At 33.2% G+C, this 21,213-nt stretch overlaps 1 protein-coding gene across 1 annotated transcript in view; it reads left to right on the forward strand.

The window, feature by feature from the left end:
* CSMD3 (CUB and Sushi multiple domains 3) overlaps positions 1 to 21,213 on the forward strand; it is a gene marked incomplete at both ends in the record, with an annotated part of 751,074 nt that overhangs the window by 476,587 nt on the left and 253,274 nt on the right. The window contains 2 exons of the mRNA XM_082307341.1: positions 9,472 to 9,641; positions 18,137 to 18,293. Of these exons, the coding sequence (XP_082163467.1) occupies positions 9,472 to 9,641; positions 18,137 to 18,293 (327 nt within the window). The remainder of the gene's footprint in view (positions 1 to 9,471; positions 9,642 to 18,136; positions 18,294 to 21,213) is intronic.

The raw sequence follows: 21,213 nt of genomic DNA on the forward strand, positions 1-21,213 counted from the left end.
GCCCCACACTGAGCGCCAAAAAGGACTGTTGTGGTTTAACCCCAGCCTGCAACTAAGCACCACACAGCCACTTGCTCACTCTCCCTTCAATGGGATGGGGGAGAGAATCAGAAGGGTAAAAGTGAGAAAACTTGTAGGTTCAGATAAAGACAGTTTAATAGGTAAAGCAAAAGCCACACATGCAAGCAAAGCAAAACAAGGAATTCACTCACTACTTCCCATCAGCAGGCAGGTGTTCAGCCATCTCCAGGAAAGCAGGGCTCCATCGCACATAACGGTCACTTGGGAAGACAAACGTCATCACTCTGAATGTCTCCCCCTTCCTTCTTCTTCCCCCAGCTTTATATGCTGAGCATGACATCATACAGTATGGGATATCCCTTTCGTCAGTTAGGGTCAGCTGTTCCAGCTGTGTCCCCTCCCAGCTTCTTGTACACCCCCAGCCTACTCACTGGTGGGGTGGTGTGAGAAGCAGAAAAGGTCTTGACTCTGTGTAAGCACCGCTCAGCAATAACAAAAACATCCCTGTATTACCAACACTGTTTTCAGCACAAATCCAAAGCATAGCCCTGTACCAGCTACAATGAAGATAATTAATTCTATCCCAGCTAAACCCAGCACAGCCATGCATATAATAATGGCCAACTAAAGGTCCAAACTACTAACTATACTGTCATTTGAAAATTCTCAGTTTGTATTATTACTCTCTGACTTATTCCCAGTATGGTTGTATTTCCTTTGTAAACTGAGGATATAATAGGTTGTGGTCTTCTGTATATTCATCTGTATATTAGGAAAACATCACATGTACACAGCTGGGACATTTTTTAACCGGCCAAAACTCTAGGTAAATTATCACTCATCTCCCTCTTTTACCCTGAGCAGACATAGCAAAGGGTTAGCCCATCAATTAAAATGGTCTTCATTAGGGGTCAGAATTTCATGTCAGCATTCACCCAGTGCTCTTCGTCCTGTAAAGAGAAATAATAATTTAGGTTTGTCATGAAAATTACAGAGAATTAATGGATAAAGAAGAACTCACTAACTTTTTTCAATAAAACTTAAGAAACTTTCATGTGAGATTCTATGAATTTCTCCTTAGTTAAAAAAATCTGCAAGAAGAAGTTTGTTAGCAAAGTGAAGAACATACATGCTAAAAATTGATTACACAATTAATGTTTCAAATTTTGTATTAGTCCTATTTGATTTAATACGTTCATTAGTGATCTGAAAGTGAACTCTATGATAGCAGTTGATTAGAATAGTTACAACCAGAAGAAAATGTTGAAGAACTTGAGATACATAATAAGCTAAATGAATGAACAGATAAGTTGTATGATGAAATAAAAGTAAGGTTGATAAATACCATGCGCGGGGGGGGGGGGGGGGGGGGGAATGAGAAGACTCATTGCGGTTATACTTCTCAGGAATTCTGAATTAATGGCATTAACCTAAGAAATTGATTTAAGAATCACTGAAAACAAAATAAAAATGATATGGTAATTCATATAGAAGACTGGGGACAGAGACTGCATGCAATAACTTGTAGTTTCACCTGAAATATTTCCAGATCTCCCTCCATAAAAAGACTGTAGAGCTAGTAGGAGTTCAAGAAAGGCTAAGAAGAAAGATAATGAGCTTGTACACATTTTAATATGAAAAGAGAGATGATGGAAGTGTTTTCCTATAATAAATGGCAAAAGTAAATTAGCTCAAGAGATTCAATTCTCTTTTCCATTAATGCAAGAAAAAGGGCCATTCGGCTGAAAATAATACTTTAAAAAAGTAAAACTGTTAGAAATAAATAATTTTCCCTTCAACATTAATTAAATTGTAGAAATAGTTCTGGTCAATGATATAAAGAAATTAAAAAAGCACTTGTATATTTAGGTGCATAACAAGATTATTCAGAATTCTTGCCAGAACATTTATCAAGCATCCCTTTCTGGATACACAGAAGGCTAATGTGCTGAGTCCTGAAACAGAGTAGCCAGTGTAACAAATGCTAAACCAAATAATTTTCCAGTGAATCAGAAGCTGTCTTTCCTTTTCGCACTTAGAAGCTGGATAAATAAATGGTATATATTAATTCATATTATTATTATTCAATTTATGAAGATATTCTTTTTCAAAACTGAATTTGAAATTGACTTAATAAATGAAATTTTATAATTAAGAATTAATAAATGAAAAAGTAATGTTCAAATAGCAAACAGATATTTGTTACTGAATTTTTAAAGCTGAACTGCTCAAATGATGGTATTATCTGAATTCCATAGGGCTTGATGTTGTGCTGGAACAATTTTTATAACAAGAAGTCTTTTCTACAAATGCAGAAATATTTTCTATATTTCTGTTTATTTAGCTGGTTCTGTTAAATGACTAATAGTGTCAAAGTTGATAAACTGTTACAGAATTAATACTACTATTTGTAAATCCTCATGAACATGATAATTACAAATATCGACATTCACTAATTACATGGTGGGTAGGGGTTCACACAAATACATGTGTATGTCTTGTTTATATATCTGTACATCATTCCTAATATCCTAAAGTTACCTTTATAGTAAATGTATGTATTCTCAATATAGTTAAGAGAGTCCACTATATGATTAAGCTCATTTTGGGGTAGATGTCTGTAGTCACTCGTGAATTGCATCACTTGTATTTCCAGCACATGTATGGTAGTTTTAATTAACTAACGAGCAATGTTAACATACTGTCATTGTTTTGTTTTAATTTGGTTTGTTTTTTGTTGGCTGTTTTTTTGGTATCTAAATGAATGTTCCTTTTCAATACATCTAAGCTCTGGATACTTTTAAGTAATCAACATTTTCAGCACTATAGGTGGGGCATGTCTCCAGCTTGTGATACAGAGCACAGGTATCATCTTAAGTGTGTGAATATGTGATTCAGTTGTTTTCATAGGGTTGCCGTGCCTCTGAACTGGTTCTGATACATTTAGAATTCAGATATCTCTGCCTAGTGCTCTTTATAATTTTCAATGCCATAGTTAGCTTACAAGAAGCCAGTTTGAATTTCCCTGTAACTGTGTTATAGACCAGAACAAACAAGAGCAATTACTGTTGCTTTAAAGGAAAAATAATGAAATAGATAAAATTAAACTTTTCTGATAATCACTAATGCAATGAAGACGATTAAAGATCTGTAAGAATACTGTCATTCCTTAGTTTCATGCTTTCTTTTCATGTTTTATTCAAATAATAACCAAATGCAATGTTCATATTCATCACACACACTGCTTTCTTGGAATTACCTCTGTTTCTGGTGAAATGTGGAAAGTTGTCTCTTCTATGCCAGGATTTCTCATGTCTTTTTTTCTCTCCTCTGCTCTCTTCCATTTTCTTTTTTCTTTCCTTTTCTTTTTTCTTCCTTCCCTTATAAGGCTGCCCAATAACCAAATTGTATTACCTTTCATTATAACTGTCATGTCAGAATTCATAACCCATAATTGTTTCTATGTCTATGTAAAGAAGATAATCTAGTCTGTTCATAGCTTCCCAACTGTGTAGGGCCTATTTCTTTGGCTTTCTCAGGGCCTTACAATTTCTTTCCAATCTGCTAAACCTTAGCTGGAAGACACTGACTTTAAAATCTTGTTTTCTTGTGTTTATATGCTGCTTCCACTTATATTTCTCCTTATAACATTTTCTATCCATTTTTATCAGTATGTCCTAAACAGCTAAGGTCAGAGTCTCTGATGAGTCATACAGATTTCCAAAGAACTATACACCTTACAATTATGAAACAAACACACAAACAAACATAAAAAAAACTACAGGCAAATCCATTCATTTATGTCATGCTTATTGCATACTTTTCAGATTGTATAATTTAATATTGTATATGGATCTTTGCTGGTAAAGATTTCTGCTAAATTGATACTTTTTTTCCTGTTTACCGATAAGCTGCTTTGCCAAGCTTGAGTTAGGGTGCTTTTCAGGGAATACCTGGGGAGTGAAAAATAGAAATGTCTGAAAGGTTATATTGTATGAGAGAAAAAATAAATTCAATGTTGAACTGAAGCACAGTTATGTAACCAATGAAGTGAAGGTTCTACTGCAGATACGTTTGCCATTAGAGTCTTGATGCAGAGCTTTATCCATTTCTGTGCAGAAACAAAATTTAAGGCAATGGTTGTTTTTAATATTTTGTGTTTGAAAAGGTATTCTTTTGCTAGTTTTAATTCACTTTTCTTTCAATATGTGGAATATATTGGCAGCATGACTTCTCCGTTTAATGACTGTAATATTAACTTGTAAATGTGTCACTGATTCCTCTCAAAAAAAAAAATCATAATATTTCTTTTGTTTGCCAGAACTAAATATTAATAAATATTTATAATTATTTATAATAATTTATTAATATTTATAATTTTATAATATTTATAAATATTAATATTCTCTAAATATTTCTTCTTTCATTTTTGAATACGTTCTCTTCCTTTTTCTTGAAGGATAGGATATCCTGAACAAAGCAAAATACAGCCATTGAGGGCTCACCATCTGTTAGTATAATGGCACTATAATGTGATAAACACTTTCTTAACATTTCTTATGTGTTCTAATATTTTACATAAAGTTTTAACTGCTCCTGTTCACTGCGTGGAAATTTTCACTAAGTTCCAACAGTTCTCAGGTTATTTTGTGGTTTGTTTGGTTTTTTTTGTTTGCTTGTTTGTCTGTTTTTTATGAGAAGGTTATATTTAGTTTAAATACAAATTGTGCATATTAGTTGTTAAAATTCTCCTAATAGAGAATATGTATTTGTTAGTACATTTTACCTTGTTAATACTAATGCAGAAGCTCATTTGTCATGCTATTTCTCCATCCTTCTTTGGTTGGTTGTGGTAGAGGAGCATGTTGTTTAAAGTATACGGGACTCCTCCCCATTCTTGTCAACTGGAGCTATTAATTACGAAAAATAATAGAAATAATGTAAATAACTTTTTCTAACAATGATTTCTTTCTTATTTGGCCATTTTAGTAGAAACATCAACCTGCTGTAAAATTGTGTGTAGGTCTTAAATACAGGACCTTCCCAAATGTGACAATAGTGTCTTTCATTACAACATAAACAATGCAGTCAGATAACAGCCAAAAAAGTATGTGCAACATATATTGAAAGTAAATTTAATACACAGACAGTCACATGAATCTTTTGATGTTCAGATCAACTCTGATGTAGATGCATGTACTGCAGATACATACTTAATAAGAAATTGCAGTTATTAATTTTTGGCTCTATGAAAGGAAATCTGGTCTTTTGGAAGAATATAAAATAAAAATAAAACTGACTATTCTTACTGATTGAAGAAGATAATGTTCCTCTCATTTTCTTCATCAGATTAGGGTTCTCTGTACTTAACTCTGTCAGGATACCAAAACCATCTGGAAAACTTTTGATGACCTCATAATTAAGATTATTCAAGAAAAGAATGCTTCAGTCACAATTTAATCCTTTTAAGATTGTCTTGTTATCCTTTGTTTTGTTGTCTTGTTTTGACAAGAGTCTACTTTCATGCTTACATCTGCCATCAGTTGAAGAGGTAGAACTTCTGAAGTTTATTAGGTTTTTGAGAAACAGTTTGTTGAGTACTGAATTTAGATACACTTTCTGAAGTAGCTGTTGATTTTCAGTCTATTACCACTGTTGTTTAAAGATAAAATCCTTTTTAGAATTCTTCCACTTACTTGTCCAGTCAAGCTTTTGCAATATCCTTAGTCTCCTAACCAAGAGCTAACATCTTTTCAAAATACAGAACTGCTATTTATAGCTCTTATCTTTTGATTCCAAGGGATAGTCTTGAAGAAAACAATGGCTGAATTTCAATTTGTAGCAGTACATCACATTTATTTTTTTGATAATTATTTATGGTGAGCATTTAATCAGCTGAATTGTGAGAAACCTTGCAAAATTCTCCTAATAAAGCACATTTTTTTAAAAAAAGCCATTCATTGAAGAATTGTTTTCAAATGGTTAAATTACCCAAACAGATGCAATTCATTCCTCGGTTAGAATAACAATGGCATTTTACATGATTACAGAATTTAAATTCACTAATAAACAGTAGTTTAAACTCATCTGTTTTATCATGGAAATGTGCAATGAACACACATTCATAATGAAAAGCATAACAGTCATTTCTTCTAAATAGCTCGTTATATCAGTATTTTCCTTTCATTATTTTTCTTTGAGTTTTTGTTTATTTTCATTTCTAATACTGAAATGATTCTATATTTCTGGTAAAGTCCAGGAACAGTGATTGACTTCAATCTTAATGTTACATCCTTGTACTTTATATAAGGCTCAATTAAAGTCTTTGTGGAAACATAGCTGGATGTTGGAATATTTTCCCTATTTCTTTTTTTTTCCTACAAGCAAATTGTGTAGGGTGGGTTCTAAGTATTAGCTGAAATAAGTGGATTTAAAAAAAAACAAAACAACTTTGTCACTAAAACAACCTGAATTCCATTTCTGTGGAATAGGGAATGTTATGAATGAAACATTAAGGCAGTGCAGAAATGTTTGTAATTTCTGATAACAGCTCTAAGTATATTTTTAAATGATGGTCACTGCCTTTATGTTCCTCTGTGATTTTTCCTTACTTCTGAAATAGTGTTTTGTCCCTTCTTTTCTCTCTTCTATATTTCCTTCTTTACACATTTCCACTGAATTTTATCCGGTTTGCCACTTCAGTCTCTTTTTTCTGTCACTCACTGTAATACCTGTTAAAATTCTTTTCCAAAAACTTTAAAAAAATGACATATGTTCATATGTTTAATATTTATATTTGTTTTAAACTTAAGAACTCAGTTAACATTTTTTCCCCTGACACTTTTTTACTCAACACTTAACTGGACATAGAAGTATTATGGTCCTTTTTGATTTATGCTATGGTATTAACATCAAAGAATAGAAGGCAATCATAGGTTACCTGAAGTTCCATGTAATTTAAGCAACATAGCTGTCTGTTCATGTTTACAAATAGAAGTGGAGATTGGCAGATAGAACTATTTATGGTATAGTTTGGAAAGTCTTATAATATTAAATGCATATCTTCCCTGTTTGATTCTGCACTTATTCAGAATTATACTGCTGTTTCTTGTGTGTGTGCATGGTGTTTTGTTGTTTGGGTTTTTTTAAAGTTATAATTTGCACCGACAGGAGGCAAGGAGAAGCAAGGGACTAACTGTTGATTTTGTGAGAATCCCTCTGAGAAGTGTACAAAAGAAGCTACTGTTGTAGGCTGCAGTGTGTGCTTCTGTGGAACTGTAATGATATAACTGAATGCTATGGGAGAAATTCTTTTGTACTTTGGTTTTCAAGACTACTGTTACTAAACTTGCTTTCTTGTCTGCTGACACAAGGGTTGAGATTGTACATAGAATCACAGAATCATTTGAGTTGGACGGGACTTTTGAAGATCATTTAGTTCACCCCTCTGCCGTGGGCAGGGACATCTTTCACCAGATCAGGTTGCTCAAAGCTCCATCCAACCTGACCTTGAACACTTTCAATGATGGGGCATCCACAACTAGGAACACAACATTGTCCCTCTATATTAAAGAAAAGTACAATCAGATTGATAAATATTATGACATGAACAATTCCCTTATTTTTAACAGAAAACATAGCATGGTTCTCAAATATTAGTTAAAAATGTCCTAACAGTTGGCTCACTGCTGTGTTCAGATTTTTAACAATTGCTTTAAATTACAGTTCTGACAAAAACAGAGTTGTTGGATCAACTTAACACCATAAATACCTTGTGCTTTTTGACTTTTCTGTCTCTCTGGAATAGGAAAGGATATCCCACAAACTTGAAATTACAATCATCTAACTCCTGTGTTATAATTCAAACTGACCTATGCATCTTCAGAGTAGCAAATACCCATTTATATGAGAATAAAATAAAAGGATAGACATGATCATAGGGACTAGAAGATTTTCCACTTCTGCCTAGATTATGTGTATCCGACTGTTCTAAGACAAAGTGATGACACCTGAGTTATTTGGATACTTGTTCTGTATTGCTGTTGAATTAAACATAGTCATGAAATATTTCTTCTGCTTTGATCTGTGACTGATATGGCTTTCTGCACAATATTTGTTTTAGCTCCGTACAGAAAGAATAGTTAATGGTTTTTGTCATTTAATGTATAAATTTCATATACAAAATATATATCTCAATATCCTGGATTTCAGTCAAACAAGTCTAGTGAGGGAATTATAAAAATGCCAATAAACAATAATAGCTCTTAAAATAGATACCATGGATTGCTTAAACATCTTTCCAAACCACTAGAAGTACAACATAGTTTTGCACAATATAATTTCTTATTCTGTATAATTATAAACCAATGAATTTCCCAAGGTAAAATAACTGGGGTGCATTCTCATGATACTGCAAAAAATAAATGGGAAGAGTATTGAATTGATCCTGAAAACAAACATAAACCCAGAAAATGTAGTGTTACAGTTAAATTTAAAATTAATCTTAATCTGTTAAAAAGAGAGGAAATGCTGTTGTATTTTATTGCAATGACCACATATGAAGACTAAATAAAAAGGGAAGGAAAGAATTGTAATAGTCATTGTTAATTTAAAATACCTGGTGCCTCAATACTAAAAATATCTTAATTAAAATTATGTAAGTACGCCAAAATATCATAGTAAGTGAAAATTAGTTATTAATACTTAATGTAGCATTGCCATAAGTTTTTATGAAACATTGTATTATTTTTATTTTAACTCTTAATCTTAAACCAATTTAATTCCTTTTTCTTTCCTTTTTGTTCCTCCCCCCTCCCCCCCCCCCCCCCCCCCCCGGAAGTTACTATTTTTCTACATGTTTATTAATGAAATTATTTTTTTCTATTGTTTAGGTGGTAGATATAACATAACTCTTTTTCTACTGTAATTTATACCATTGACTGTGTTGTTTATTTTGGAAAATTAATATTAGAGAAAAATTCTCTTTTTTCATTAACCTGTGTGAAAACGTGTGTATCTGCATGTATGTATACTTATACATGTGCATGTATATATAAATATATACACATATAAATTTCTAGACTACTTTTACTTTCATTTAATTCACAAGTCTTTATGAATTTCTGTGTTGGAGAAGTAAAACCAAGTATATTTCCTCCAAAACAAAATTCAAGAAACATCCTTTAAAACATTATAATTATGGAATGTGCCATTAATATGATTATAACTCTCTATATTATTTAACATGCTTTTATTAAAGTATTGAAGCAATTTAAAAATATTCTTGTAGCCTTCAATCACTGTCATGAACATATATTTAGAACTACATTTTAGATATCAATAAATATTAATAATGTTGAAGTAGGTTGCATTAACATTCTCATTATCACCATTACTAAAAATATTTATGTTTTCTATTAAAATATACCTTAATATTTCTTTTACTTGCAGCTGAATGTGGAGCCTCCACGACAAATAATGAAGGAATCTTATTGTCCCCCAATTATCCTCTTAACTATGAAAACAACCATGAATGTATATATAGCATACAAGTACAAGCAGGGAAAGGAATCAATATTTCTGCCAGAACATTTCACTTAGCCCAAGGAGATGTTCTTAAGGTATGTAATCATGTAACTTATTTATTATTTCTAAACTTGTAGTTCCTCATATAGTTGAAGTTTTCTGTCTGTGATATCAGGTAAGTTTATATTAAGCATCTCTTAGAAAATGCATATCTAAACCAGTTCCATTTCTAAAAAGTTAAAAATTAGGCAACCCGAGGCATTTCTATAATCTGTTCCATAAAACATATATTTTTCTGCCCATATATAATTAAAAAAGAGATTGAAACTGTAAACCAAATGCTGCCTTAAAGTGTATTTGTATTCTATTCCTAGTGTTAAATATTCATCAGTTACATCTTTTGTAAATTCTGTTTTCTTCCTCAGTATCTTCATATCTTGAGCTGTGATCTAAACATAATAAACATTACACCCAAAAGTTTAATTTAATACACTGTCTACATACTACATTTTGTACATGAAGTTTACGCTTTAAATTACTCTAATCTTGTGTAGTATGTAACATCTCCTGCAAAATGATAATCACAGCAATTGCATGTGAGCAATTGCATGAGAATTTTTGCATTAAACAAAGAAAAAACAAAGGGAAAAATAGGATACTAGAACCTCCCAGAGTTTTATAGAACAATTTCACCCTATAAATTCTTTAACTATTGTTTTGATTTGTTCATAGATTTTATTACTCTGTTCCCCATAATATACAATTCCAGATGCATATATTGCTTAACCAACTACATATTTAAAGCTGGTGATGATCAGGGTGAGTGTCTTTTAGCACATACGGTCTAAATGCAATAAGATATCCATAAAAGGGATTAAATAATTGTCTAATTCTTCAGAATACTCAGTTTAATTAAACTTACCTCTCAGAAATCAAAGAAAAAAGAGATGCCATGTCAATCATGTTTGATTAAAAAAAAAAATAAAATTTTTTTCTACCATAGTCTGCCAGGTAGTTATTAAAATGAAAAGGATTATGGAAAGACATATTTCTAAGAAACAACTACAATTCAGACTGGGACTTGTCTCACCTAACTTTAGCCTTCTGAGCATTAGGTTAGGATTTCTGTAATTAGTTGTCAGACACAAGCACTTCCAAAAAGAGGTTAATTATACCTAAGGCATAAGCAGACCTAAACAACCAATGTAAGATGAAATCAAGAAGGAAGAAGAGAAAAAAAAAATCTTTAAATAAAAATAAGTATTATGTTCTTTTTAAAACAAAACACAAGCAAACAAAATAAACCAAAGGCTACTAGACACTCAGAATGCACAGGTATGTTTATTTTATTTTGGCCTCACTGCTTGCTTCAGAAGCAAGTAGATATCTTTTAATTTTTACATTAATTAATACAGAAAGATTTCATTTGAAAGATGCTTAGTATTTATTAGCATATAAATAGCATGGCCAAAACCAAACAAAAAATCCCAGTTATTCAAGTTACCTTTAGAACATCCAGATGATGTAGGCAGGTATGTCATTTTAACAATTTTGGAATTTCTTAATGAAGCAGAAAAATTAGTGAAGTTATAGTAAGATCTTTAAATTAACCAACGTTAGCATAAGATTTGAAGTCGGGTCCTACATTTGAACTTGAATCCTTATCCACCCAAATCACTATCTTAGTATTTCTGTCCACATTTTTTATGCCCATCCAATGAAAGTATATAGGTGCATTTTGCTCAAGACTTTTTAGGTTGAAACCATTCAACTCTGTTATCTTAGTGTAAAAGTCATAGCACTGTAGGGAAGAAGGTACAGTTATATTCAGGTATAGAAAAATAAACTTTTATATAAATATAAATGAATATGAATATGAATATAAAGCAATTCAAACTTTTTTCTTCTTTTTTTTCTTCCTTAATCATTTAATGCACATACAATTTTGAAAAGATCTATGCACTTAAGATTTCTCAAGTGCCATTCCAACCATGCGCAGTACAGATGTTTAACTAGAAAATGTTAACTCAGAGGCTTATAAAATAAAATTCTACTTTAATATTGCTATTCAATTAATGTGAACTTAAGAGTAATGTCAGATTAATTATAAATGGAGGGGGGCCACCACTCAGCTGTAAATGTCAGTGGCAGAAATATTTGCTGTGTTTTGCAGATGTGTGTTAGATGAAAGTAATTTCTAGTAGAGTGTTTGTTTTTCAAGTCAGCAGCCTTGAATTATAATAATGAGCTGAAGTTCCTCCTAATCTATTAAAAAAAAAAAACTACAAGAAGTTTTTTTATTATGATTATCACTTTTTTTCAGCCTATCTGACATTGTAGCAAGACAGAGGCACTCAACACTTAATATTTGGAAGGAATGATATCTGTGGAACCCATTGTGTCTCTTCTTGCCTCATCTCTCAGACGAAGCTCTTACAAATTGTTTTAATCACATAAGACTCTTTCTTCATGTGTTCATTTGATACAGGAGTCTTGTTTCAGGAAATACAAAGCAGCAGTCACACATTGCAAAACTTTTCTCATGGAACCAGTTCTGAAGTTATCTGTTGATCCCTATTATAATTGATTATTCCTCATCTCCAGGAGCTGAAAAAGAATCAGTGGAAGATTTGGTGTGTGACTGACTTGGGAATATTCCTAGTATTTAGCGTTAATATCTTCAAGATCAGGAAAATATTCTTGGTTATCCACATTTTTTCCTGTATTCTCTTAGACTGATTTACATTAGTCCCGGTAAAATATTTTTGAACATAAGTTTGCAGGAACTTCCTTTTATTTTTGTAGAACTGGTAACTAAAATGAAAAAAGGGAAAATACTGCCTAATTTTCTTGTTTTGCTGGCTGTGGAGAACACACTTTTAGCTACAGGAGTAGGACATTAAGTTGATACTTTAGTTTTAAGTGAACCAATAATAGTCAACAAATGCTGTAAATCTATCTAATTTATATCACTACTTTGTAAACATATATAAACATTAATGCCTTGACCAAACTCTGAGAAATCTCTGAGGTAAGTAAAGAATAATGAAGTCTTCTGGAACGAAAAATGGCAATGGAAGGAAGTGACGTTAAAAAAAATAATTATCATCCAGTCTTACACCAAAAAGCTGAGTGATGTACAGTGAATATACGTTTCCCTTTTAACGATGAACTAGGGAGGGTAAGGAATTCACCATTTGGAAACCAAGATATTTAAACAACAGCTTCTATACAGGGCTTCCTTCCCCCAGACACAAATTAAGCACCTCCATAATATTTCATAGTTAAAGCTCAGTCTTTTAGCTACAGACTTTGGTTAAGAAATGGATAACACATCTCTATTCTTCAACTGATAGATGAAAATGTTGGCAAAGAAGTTGATCATGTACTTTGTGTTATTTTTCCTATCAGCTAATATTTTAGATTACTAGAGCTATGCAGATAAAATTCCATTCAAAGTCTGAATAGACTGAATATTCTACTAAACTTTTGATATGCTGTTTAATCAAGTCATGGGGTCTGCTGCTTACCACATGAATTAACTGACCATGAATCAAATTTATACCTGACAAGCACTGTGACTGAAACAATGAAACAGCTGGACTGCAAATACAGCATTAGAGGGAAACAGCATATTTAACACAAATAAATCACCATCATTACTGTTACTCCCCAGGCAGAGAAGGAGGAGTTCCCATTTATCAATTCTGAACTGAGGTTTCAGAACATATAATTTGGTTTTTTACTTGCTTCATTTAGTATGCAATCATCTTTTTCTCCTATTGATGTAACTGCTCTGGCTACTTACATTAATGTTGTAGGTGTTTGTTTTTTTTTGTTTGGCTGGTTGGTTTTTATTGGAAACTATAAGAAATATATGTCTCTACTTTTTTTTGTGTAGGGCTATGACCGCTCTTGATAGTGTCACATCTTCTTTTAATATTCATGAAAGTTTCATGAAGGCATATAAAGAATTTAAGATCTGCAGAGTCACTATATGCCAATGCATTTAATATTAATCTCAGAAACTGTATAAGAATTGTTTCCTTCTTTGTAATTGTACTGATAACTGAGTTTGTGTGCTATGTTTCCAGAATTCAAAATTTTTAGAGTAAAATGCCTATGTGTGAGGTAGGAAAAAAGAATACATGGTTTCCAAAGTATGAAAACATTGCTACCTGCTTTTTTTTCCCTGCTTTTATTGCCATCCACCAGTTTCACTTGTAAACTTTGTAGTCTCTGATAGCTGTAATCAAACCCTTTAGATTTTCATTAAAAGGAACAGAGTTGCCATTCTTCTATTTGCCTGAATAGTTCATTGTTAGTGGTGAACACTTTATTTGTGTTGAAATTAGTTGAATGTAGAAAGTATTCTTTTATGTCAAAGATCTTTTAATATACTTCCCTAATTTACTGGGGGAAAGGCATCCTTTATTAAAATTGAAGCTTGAACAAAGATAATATGATTGTTTTCTTTATTTTCAGTAGATTTTAACATAAATAAAAATGTACCTATGCATGGTATTAATTAATGAGTAGTTTTCTGTTAATGTTAAAAAAACCAAACCCCTGCCCCAGAAAAATCTGCAGGCAGATTCCATAAGTGAACCTAAAACAAAAGAGAAAGGAACACCAAGTATGAAAAGGACTGAGATGGAAAGAGAACATCAGTTGTTTGTGGGTATTTATTTTTTCCTTTTGTAGTAGGTTATGTGTTTGACAGTATGTAGAGTGAGAGCTGATGTGCCAGATGAGATTGCACCTATGTGAAAAAAAATGGCTTTAAGAATTATTTTTGATACTGTAATGAAGCAATATCTTTCTTTTTCCTTCTATTAAAACACTCAGTGCAGCAACAGGCAGGTAACTGTATGTCAGTAAACCAAATAGAAGAACTGGCATTAAGGGTCCCCTTCCCCTGTGCTTGGCTCAGCACTCTTTGTGCTCTTGCAAAATATAGAGGATTCAGTTTTACTACATTTGTTTGCTGTCTCACCTGTGGGACAGCTTTGAAATGTGTGCAAGATTCAGTTTTGAGGGGTTTTGTGCAAAGACTTCTAAGGGAGGTAATGTTTGGGGCTTTTTGCTAATTTGTTTCTTAAGAATCTCCACACTTGCTATCATAATCCTTTTAGCAATATGACCCTGAAAACATGAGTGAGAAATAGGTAATAAATGTAGAGGACAAAAAAACCCACCCAAACATATGGGCCTTTTTCTGTCTTTATATTAATGCTTCTATTTGCATGTGATATAAATGATATATTTGACAGGGTGTTGACAGTCTCAGCTCTGAGCTGCTGATTTTATGTTATTTCTTGTCTTTATAAAGGCACAGATCTTCATATCCATATGCCTTTTATATTTCAATGGCAAATCTCAAAAATAGTTTGATTAAAATGCACAAATTTAATACATTCACTTTATACTATTCCCTTGCTAAAATTTTATGGAGTTAAATAAGATAGCAGAAAAAAGGCCATTAATTTCCATTTAAAACTTGTTGATAATGGAGCCCCTTGAAAGCTTAGGAAGTTTTATTTATTCTCTACTGTAAATGCAAACATAACCCCTCCTTCCCAAATTAAACATTACATCTATCAGTTCAAATCATATTTATGTACACAGTGTTCACTGTTAGCATCCTTCCCTATAACATTTCAAAATATCATTGTGATATGAAGAACAGTAATGCAATTTTCTGTGTCTTTGCTTCTCTTTATGAATTAATCATTTAACAGACCAGGCCTTTAAATAGCTGGAAAAGATGGACCTCTTTTTTTCCAAATAGCTTGTCACTGGCATATTCAGGCATTACACAGACATGAATCAATTATCTTTGCATTAATGCTACAGGATGACTTTAAGGAAAATGGATCCAACCAAACAATATTTTCAGAATGATTATTCTTGGCCATACATTTAGCACGCAAGTCACATAAATCCAGATGTGCTGGCAAGGCCTTAAGAAAGAATATTCCTATATTAAAAATAAGATAATGGTGTTACCTTAATTCACATATAATCTCATCTTCTGGATCAAATTCTGAAGCTGAATCACTAACTCATTCAAAGTGTTTAGCAAAACTCTTACCTATTTTAGGAAGGTTAGAAAGAAAGTGTTTGTTCTGCAAGTCTCACAAGAGAATGTAGGCTGTTACCACTTTCTTTGCAACTTAAACACATTTTAAAAAAATAAAGATAGATAGATTTGGAATAGAATTAATAACTATATCATTTAAATTACATCTAGAAATTTCTATTTAGTGCCCCTTAACTTGAATGAAGCACAAAAAAAGACAACATGACTTAAATTGAGTATTATACTACAAAATATGCACCCATTTATTGTCCTAAGGGAGACGCCACTGTCTCAAGAAGAGGGGTATATCTTACTTTGAAAGTCAGCAACAAAAAGAAAAAAAATATTTCAATTTCATGTTCAAATGAATCACATTCCTCCCTCATCCAAATACAGTTCTCCGACTCAAAGAATCATAGAGTTTCAGAAGTGTTAGGGTACTTTAAATTTTGTTCCTTCATAGAAATGATATAGGCTTAGAAGTATTGTACAGTGGAACAGCTAGCTAGCCCATAAAGTAGAATTAGTGTCAACTCTGGAGAGATGTCAGTGTGCCAAAGTAAAAACTTTAATATGGTAGGACAGTTAACAAATTTGGCAATAAAGTATATGTGGGGAAATTCTAACATGAAGAAAATTTGTATCATGCAGTGGCTTATGGGAAGTTCTGGCGAGATGTTGACAATAGTTGGTATAACTTATTAATAGCTTCCTTCGGTTAATTATTAGTGATACACACATAGCAGGAAATGGATTACTCTTATGTAGTGTTTAAAAGTAAAATAAATCCTGGATCCTTGGGTGTTATTAGTTATAAGTAGCTTGGAGAGATTAGGGGAAAGAGCATCAGGTTCAAGCTGGGTTTCCTTTAAGACTGTCATGATGTAAATATCTCTGTGGGATAGCAGTAATTCTCCTGGAGTGGACTTTTTTCTTTCAGTTACTGAAACAAAACTAAGTAATTTTCAGAACAAATTTTCTGGGTTTTTTTTTGTTTGTTTGTTTGTTTGTTTTTCCTTGGCTTGATTACTGATCTCAGTATAGTTTTAAAGAAGTTTTGAATAAAATTAAGACACCCATTTTAATACTATTATATATTTAAAAATTACTTTTTAGTTGATAAGCATTAATTTCATCTTTTGTTTTTTTTTCTTTAATTTCTTATTTTTACTCCATTTAAGGATACTGCCATTTAAATGTGAAGTTTGCTTGGAATATATTTGCTTGTTTCCATAAAAAAACAAGGAATGATACCAAGTCATTTCACTGTGCTTCCTAAACTGCTGTACAGTTATTTATTCATTGTAGGTGGCTAGAAATGGCTTATTTGTTTTATTTCAGCATATCTTTAAATTTAAAGACTTTGTTACTAGTAGAGACATGAGGATTTCTGCAAAATAAGATTTATGCGTATAAGTCATTCTCACAGATGGGGAGCAGGCATCATAATATTTCACTTTCACTATGTTGCCTTACTAAAAGTGCTGGTGTATTTTTTTTTATTTCATTGTGGTATAGATTCCTGTTTCCAAATGCAAGCTTCAGTTACATTTCAAATTAATATAATTAAATCTTATTTAGAACTAAAGACAATTCCCCATTTTTTTTACTAAAGCTTTAGAATTTCCTTATATTGCAATTTGAAAATTATTCCGAGGTCAATTTACTGATTTGTCGGTTAAATTTTTCCTAAAACCCATTTATCAAAGTCTTAGTTATTATAGAAGTCACTAAATAAATCCTGCAGGACCTAGTGGTTGGGTTAGCAGTTATTGTTAAGTTGTAGTTTAACTATTTTTAGGAATGATAGGAACGCAACAACCTGTGATTTTTTAAATCAACCAAGATTGTAAGGAAATTTGCTGAGAATTATTAAAAGATTGGTTTATATATTTATTACTCTGATAGAAGTTACTGTTTCAAATATGGAAAAGAACAACTCTTGAAGAAAAATAATAATAAAAGTGCTGTATTCCAACTTACATATAGATTATACTAGTTTTTCAACTTACAAAAGCAGTTGTTCGATTTGTTTCATTTCCTAGTCTCCTTTTACTTTATAGTTATATTTGAAGTTCTCTTTAACAAGTCAAAGTTGGGGAGATGTGAGTTTTTCTATTATGCCACCTGAGTGACTTGAGGCAGACACAGCTACACAAAATAGCTGTTTGCCAATAGATTATGACCAGCATTGCAATACTGGAAGTGAAAGAGAAAACACAGATATTTAAAAACACTGAGCTGATATGGCACCTCTGCCCACTTCTGTTGTTATGCAAAAAAGGAACTAACACATTTTAAATTATGCATTTGAAAAATCACCACAATTAAGTCAACTTAACTCAAGAGAGGCAAACAGCATATCCAAATAGTACTTCGGGTTGACTGGCAATAGATCTCCCTGGGCAGAGCTGTCCTCCCTCTTAAAGGAGATGTACCGAATTATTTTGTAAATCAAATACCTCAGTTTTTTTCTTTATAACTGTAAAACTTGAATTTGTTTTACAGATATATGATGGCAAAGACAACACTGCTCACCTGCTGGGTGCGTATACTGGGGCATCATTGAGAGGCCTGACGCTAAGTAGTACTTCAAATCATTTGTGGTTGGAATTTAACTCAGACGTGGAGGGCACTGATGAAGGTTTTCAGCTAGTGTATACCAGTAAGTATTTGAGAAAACAGGAGTAATAGATTTATGATTTTAAAAGAATCAAAATTCTTTGCTCATAAGGTGAAAATGCATTCAAAAGGCAAATAATGATAAAATCAACAGCAAATCACTCATCACTTATCAAAATAATTATTTCACAATTGTACCTCAAATAACCAAAAACATGTAGCATACTGAAACCTTGCTTTGACAGTACTTTGCGTAGTTTGATACTTAAACCACTGTATTTTTTCTATATATTCTGGTTTTTTTCAATCTTGGAAAGGATAAGAAAAAATAGCATAATTCTCAGTTAATTGTATTAGCACATAAAAATATCTAAGCATGTGAGTTGTTTTAAATGTGTAACCAAAACCCATTGTTTCATAAAGATAATTCTTAAGTAAAAGACATTCTCCCTCTTAAGACTTCTGTCCGATACTAACTTTGCATTAGACTAGCAGTTTCTGAGTTTGGATTATTGTTCAGAATAATCCAATTTGGAATCAAAACAATAAAGATTCCTAACAAAAAACTTCTGACCTATATGTACACTGACAAAATTAAACTATAAATATTAGAAGAGGAAAAAGCTTTTCAGATCTCTGTCTTAAAGGATATACAGGAAACAGTGATATACATCTATTTTATCAAGTGGCAACTTCTGAAAATGTATGTGATAATTGTTACATGTATCATCTATTGACACGTAGTGTGTATGACTTCTTTAGAGTATAATTGTTTCATTGTCATTGAATTATTATACAAAACCGAATTTTTAGCAAGAAGAGCAATATTATAAGGTAATTCTGCAATGCAGCTGTCAACAACCTTTTTTCTCCCTGGTTAAATCATTCATTTTCACCTGTTCAAAAAATGTTCTTGTGTTTCAAAAACTCTCCATCGTGCTTTTAAAACTAATTCTAATAAAGCTAATATAAGTCTAGCAGAATGAAAGGAAAATATTTCAAGATACTACAAGAGTATGTAATTATTTTTCAGGTAAAAGTTGCATAATTACACCACGTAATAGCCTGTGATAGCATAGGACTGTACCCTATGATTAAAGATAAGCGTACTGTGCTGTGTTACTATCTAACTGTCAAGGTATTTCATTTTTCTTATTTATATAGGTACATCTAAGCCCAGCACTTGAACCTTATCATTAACATTGCCTATCTTTTGAGACAGGCATTCTCATAGAATAAAATTTCCTAGCCCAAATAGTTATTAGCCTGAATAGTCCTGAACCTTCTTTTGCAGATATTTGTAGAATTGGAAGAGAAAAAGTGAGAAAAACTCATGGGTCAAAATAAAGACAGGGAGGAAAGAGAAAAATTAAAAATGAGTGATGCAAAGGCAGTCACTCATCACCTCCCACAATACCAATGCCCAGTCAGTCAGTCTCTGAGCAATGGCCCCTTTGGAAAGACTATCCCCTAGTTTTATTGGTCAGCATGACATTATATGGCATGGAATAACTCTTTGGTCAGCTGGGGTCAGCTGTCCCAGCTGTGTCTCCTTCCAGCCTCTTGCCCACCTCCAGCCTACTTGCTGCGGGGGCAGAGTGAGAAACAGAGAAGGACTTGATACTGCGCAAGTACTGCTCAGCAATAGCAGAAACATTGGTGTGTTATCAACACTGGTTTACTCAATCTGAAACACAGCACCGTATGGGCTGCTATGAAGATAATTAACTCCACCCCAGCCAGACTCAGTATATTCCGTCTTCTTTACACTTTATTTTCAGATATATATGCATGGATAAGATCCCCGCTGAGCCTTCTCTCCTCCAGGCTGAACAGTCCCAGCTCTCTCAGCCTTTACCCATAGGAGAGATGCTCCCATCCCTTAATAATCTTAGTGGCCCTTTGCTAGACTCTCTTCATTAGCTCCACATCTCTTTTGTACTGGGGAGCTCAGAACTGGACATGATACTCCAGGCATGGCCTCAACAGTGCTTAGGGTAGAGGGGAAGTATCACCTCTGTCGACCTGCTGGCAACATGCCTCCTAATGTAGCCCAGGATACCTTTAGTCTTCTTTGCTGCAAGGGCTTGTGTTCAGCTTGCCATCCACCAAGACCCCCAGGTGCTTTTCAGCAAAGCTGCTTTCCAGCTGGGTGGCCCCCAGCATATACTGCTGCATGGGTTTTCTCCTCTGCAGGTGCAGAACTTTGCACTTCTTGTTGAACTTCCTGAGGTTCATGTCAGCCTATTTCTCCAGCCTGTCAAGGTCACTCTGGATTGCAGCATGATCCTCTGGCATACCAGCCACTCCTCCCAGTTTAGTGTTATCAGCAAACTTGAGGGTGCACTCTGCCCCATCATCCAGATCATTAATGACAATGTTGAATAAGATTGGACCCAGTATTGATGCTTAGGGCACACCACTAGTTACTGGCCTCCAACTAGACTCCGTGCCACTGATCATCACCCATTGGCCATTTCCTATTTTGGGAAAGACAGCTAACCTTTGTTTTGCATAGGTGTAGACAATGAAACCTGCCAAAAGTGCCATGGGCTTACCCTGATGCTTTTAAGCAGTAAACAAAATCCCCACAAGCTGGCATGAAACATTCTGTGTCTTCAGGGACATGTGAGTATTCATGCTCTTTCAGTTGCCTAAAATAGACAGCTATTGCCATTCTAGATCCCCTTCACTATGCCCCTAACTACCAGGTGCTTCTCCAAAAGGATTCAGTTTTCCCTTTCGTCCCGTTGCCAGAACTGCCATCGCTGTGTGGATAGCTGAAATACACTTAGGGCATATTAGAGCAGTCCTGCTCTATAAGCAGGCTATCCAGAGATGAGGACATCTCAGGGATCAAGGCACATTTTAACTTCTTTTCACACAGTGTGATCAACAATTTTCTTAGAAGACAGGAAATTCTAACTAGTCAATAAGCATCTAGACTGGCAATACCAAAAAAG

This window comes from Platalea leucorodia (assembly GCF_965183815.1).
Source record: "Platalea leucorodia genome assembly, chromosome: 1".
NCBI classification, from domain to species: Eukaryota; Metazoa; Chordata; class Aves; order Pelecaniformes; family Threskiornithidae; genus Platalea; species Platalea leucorodia.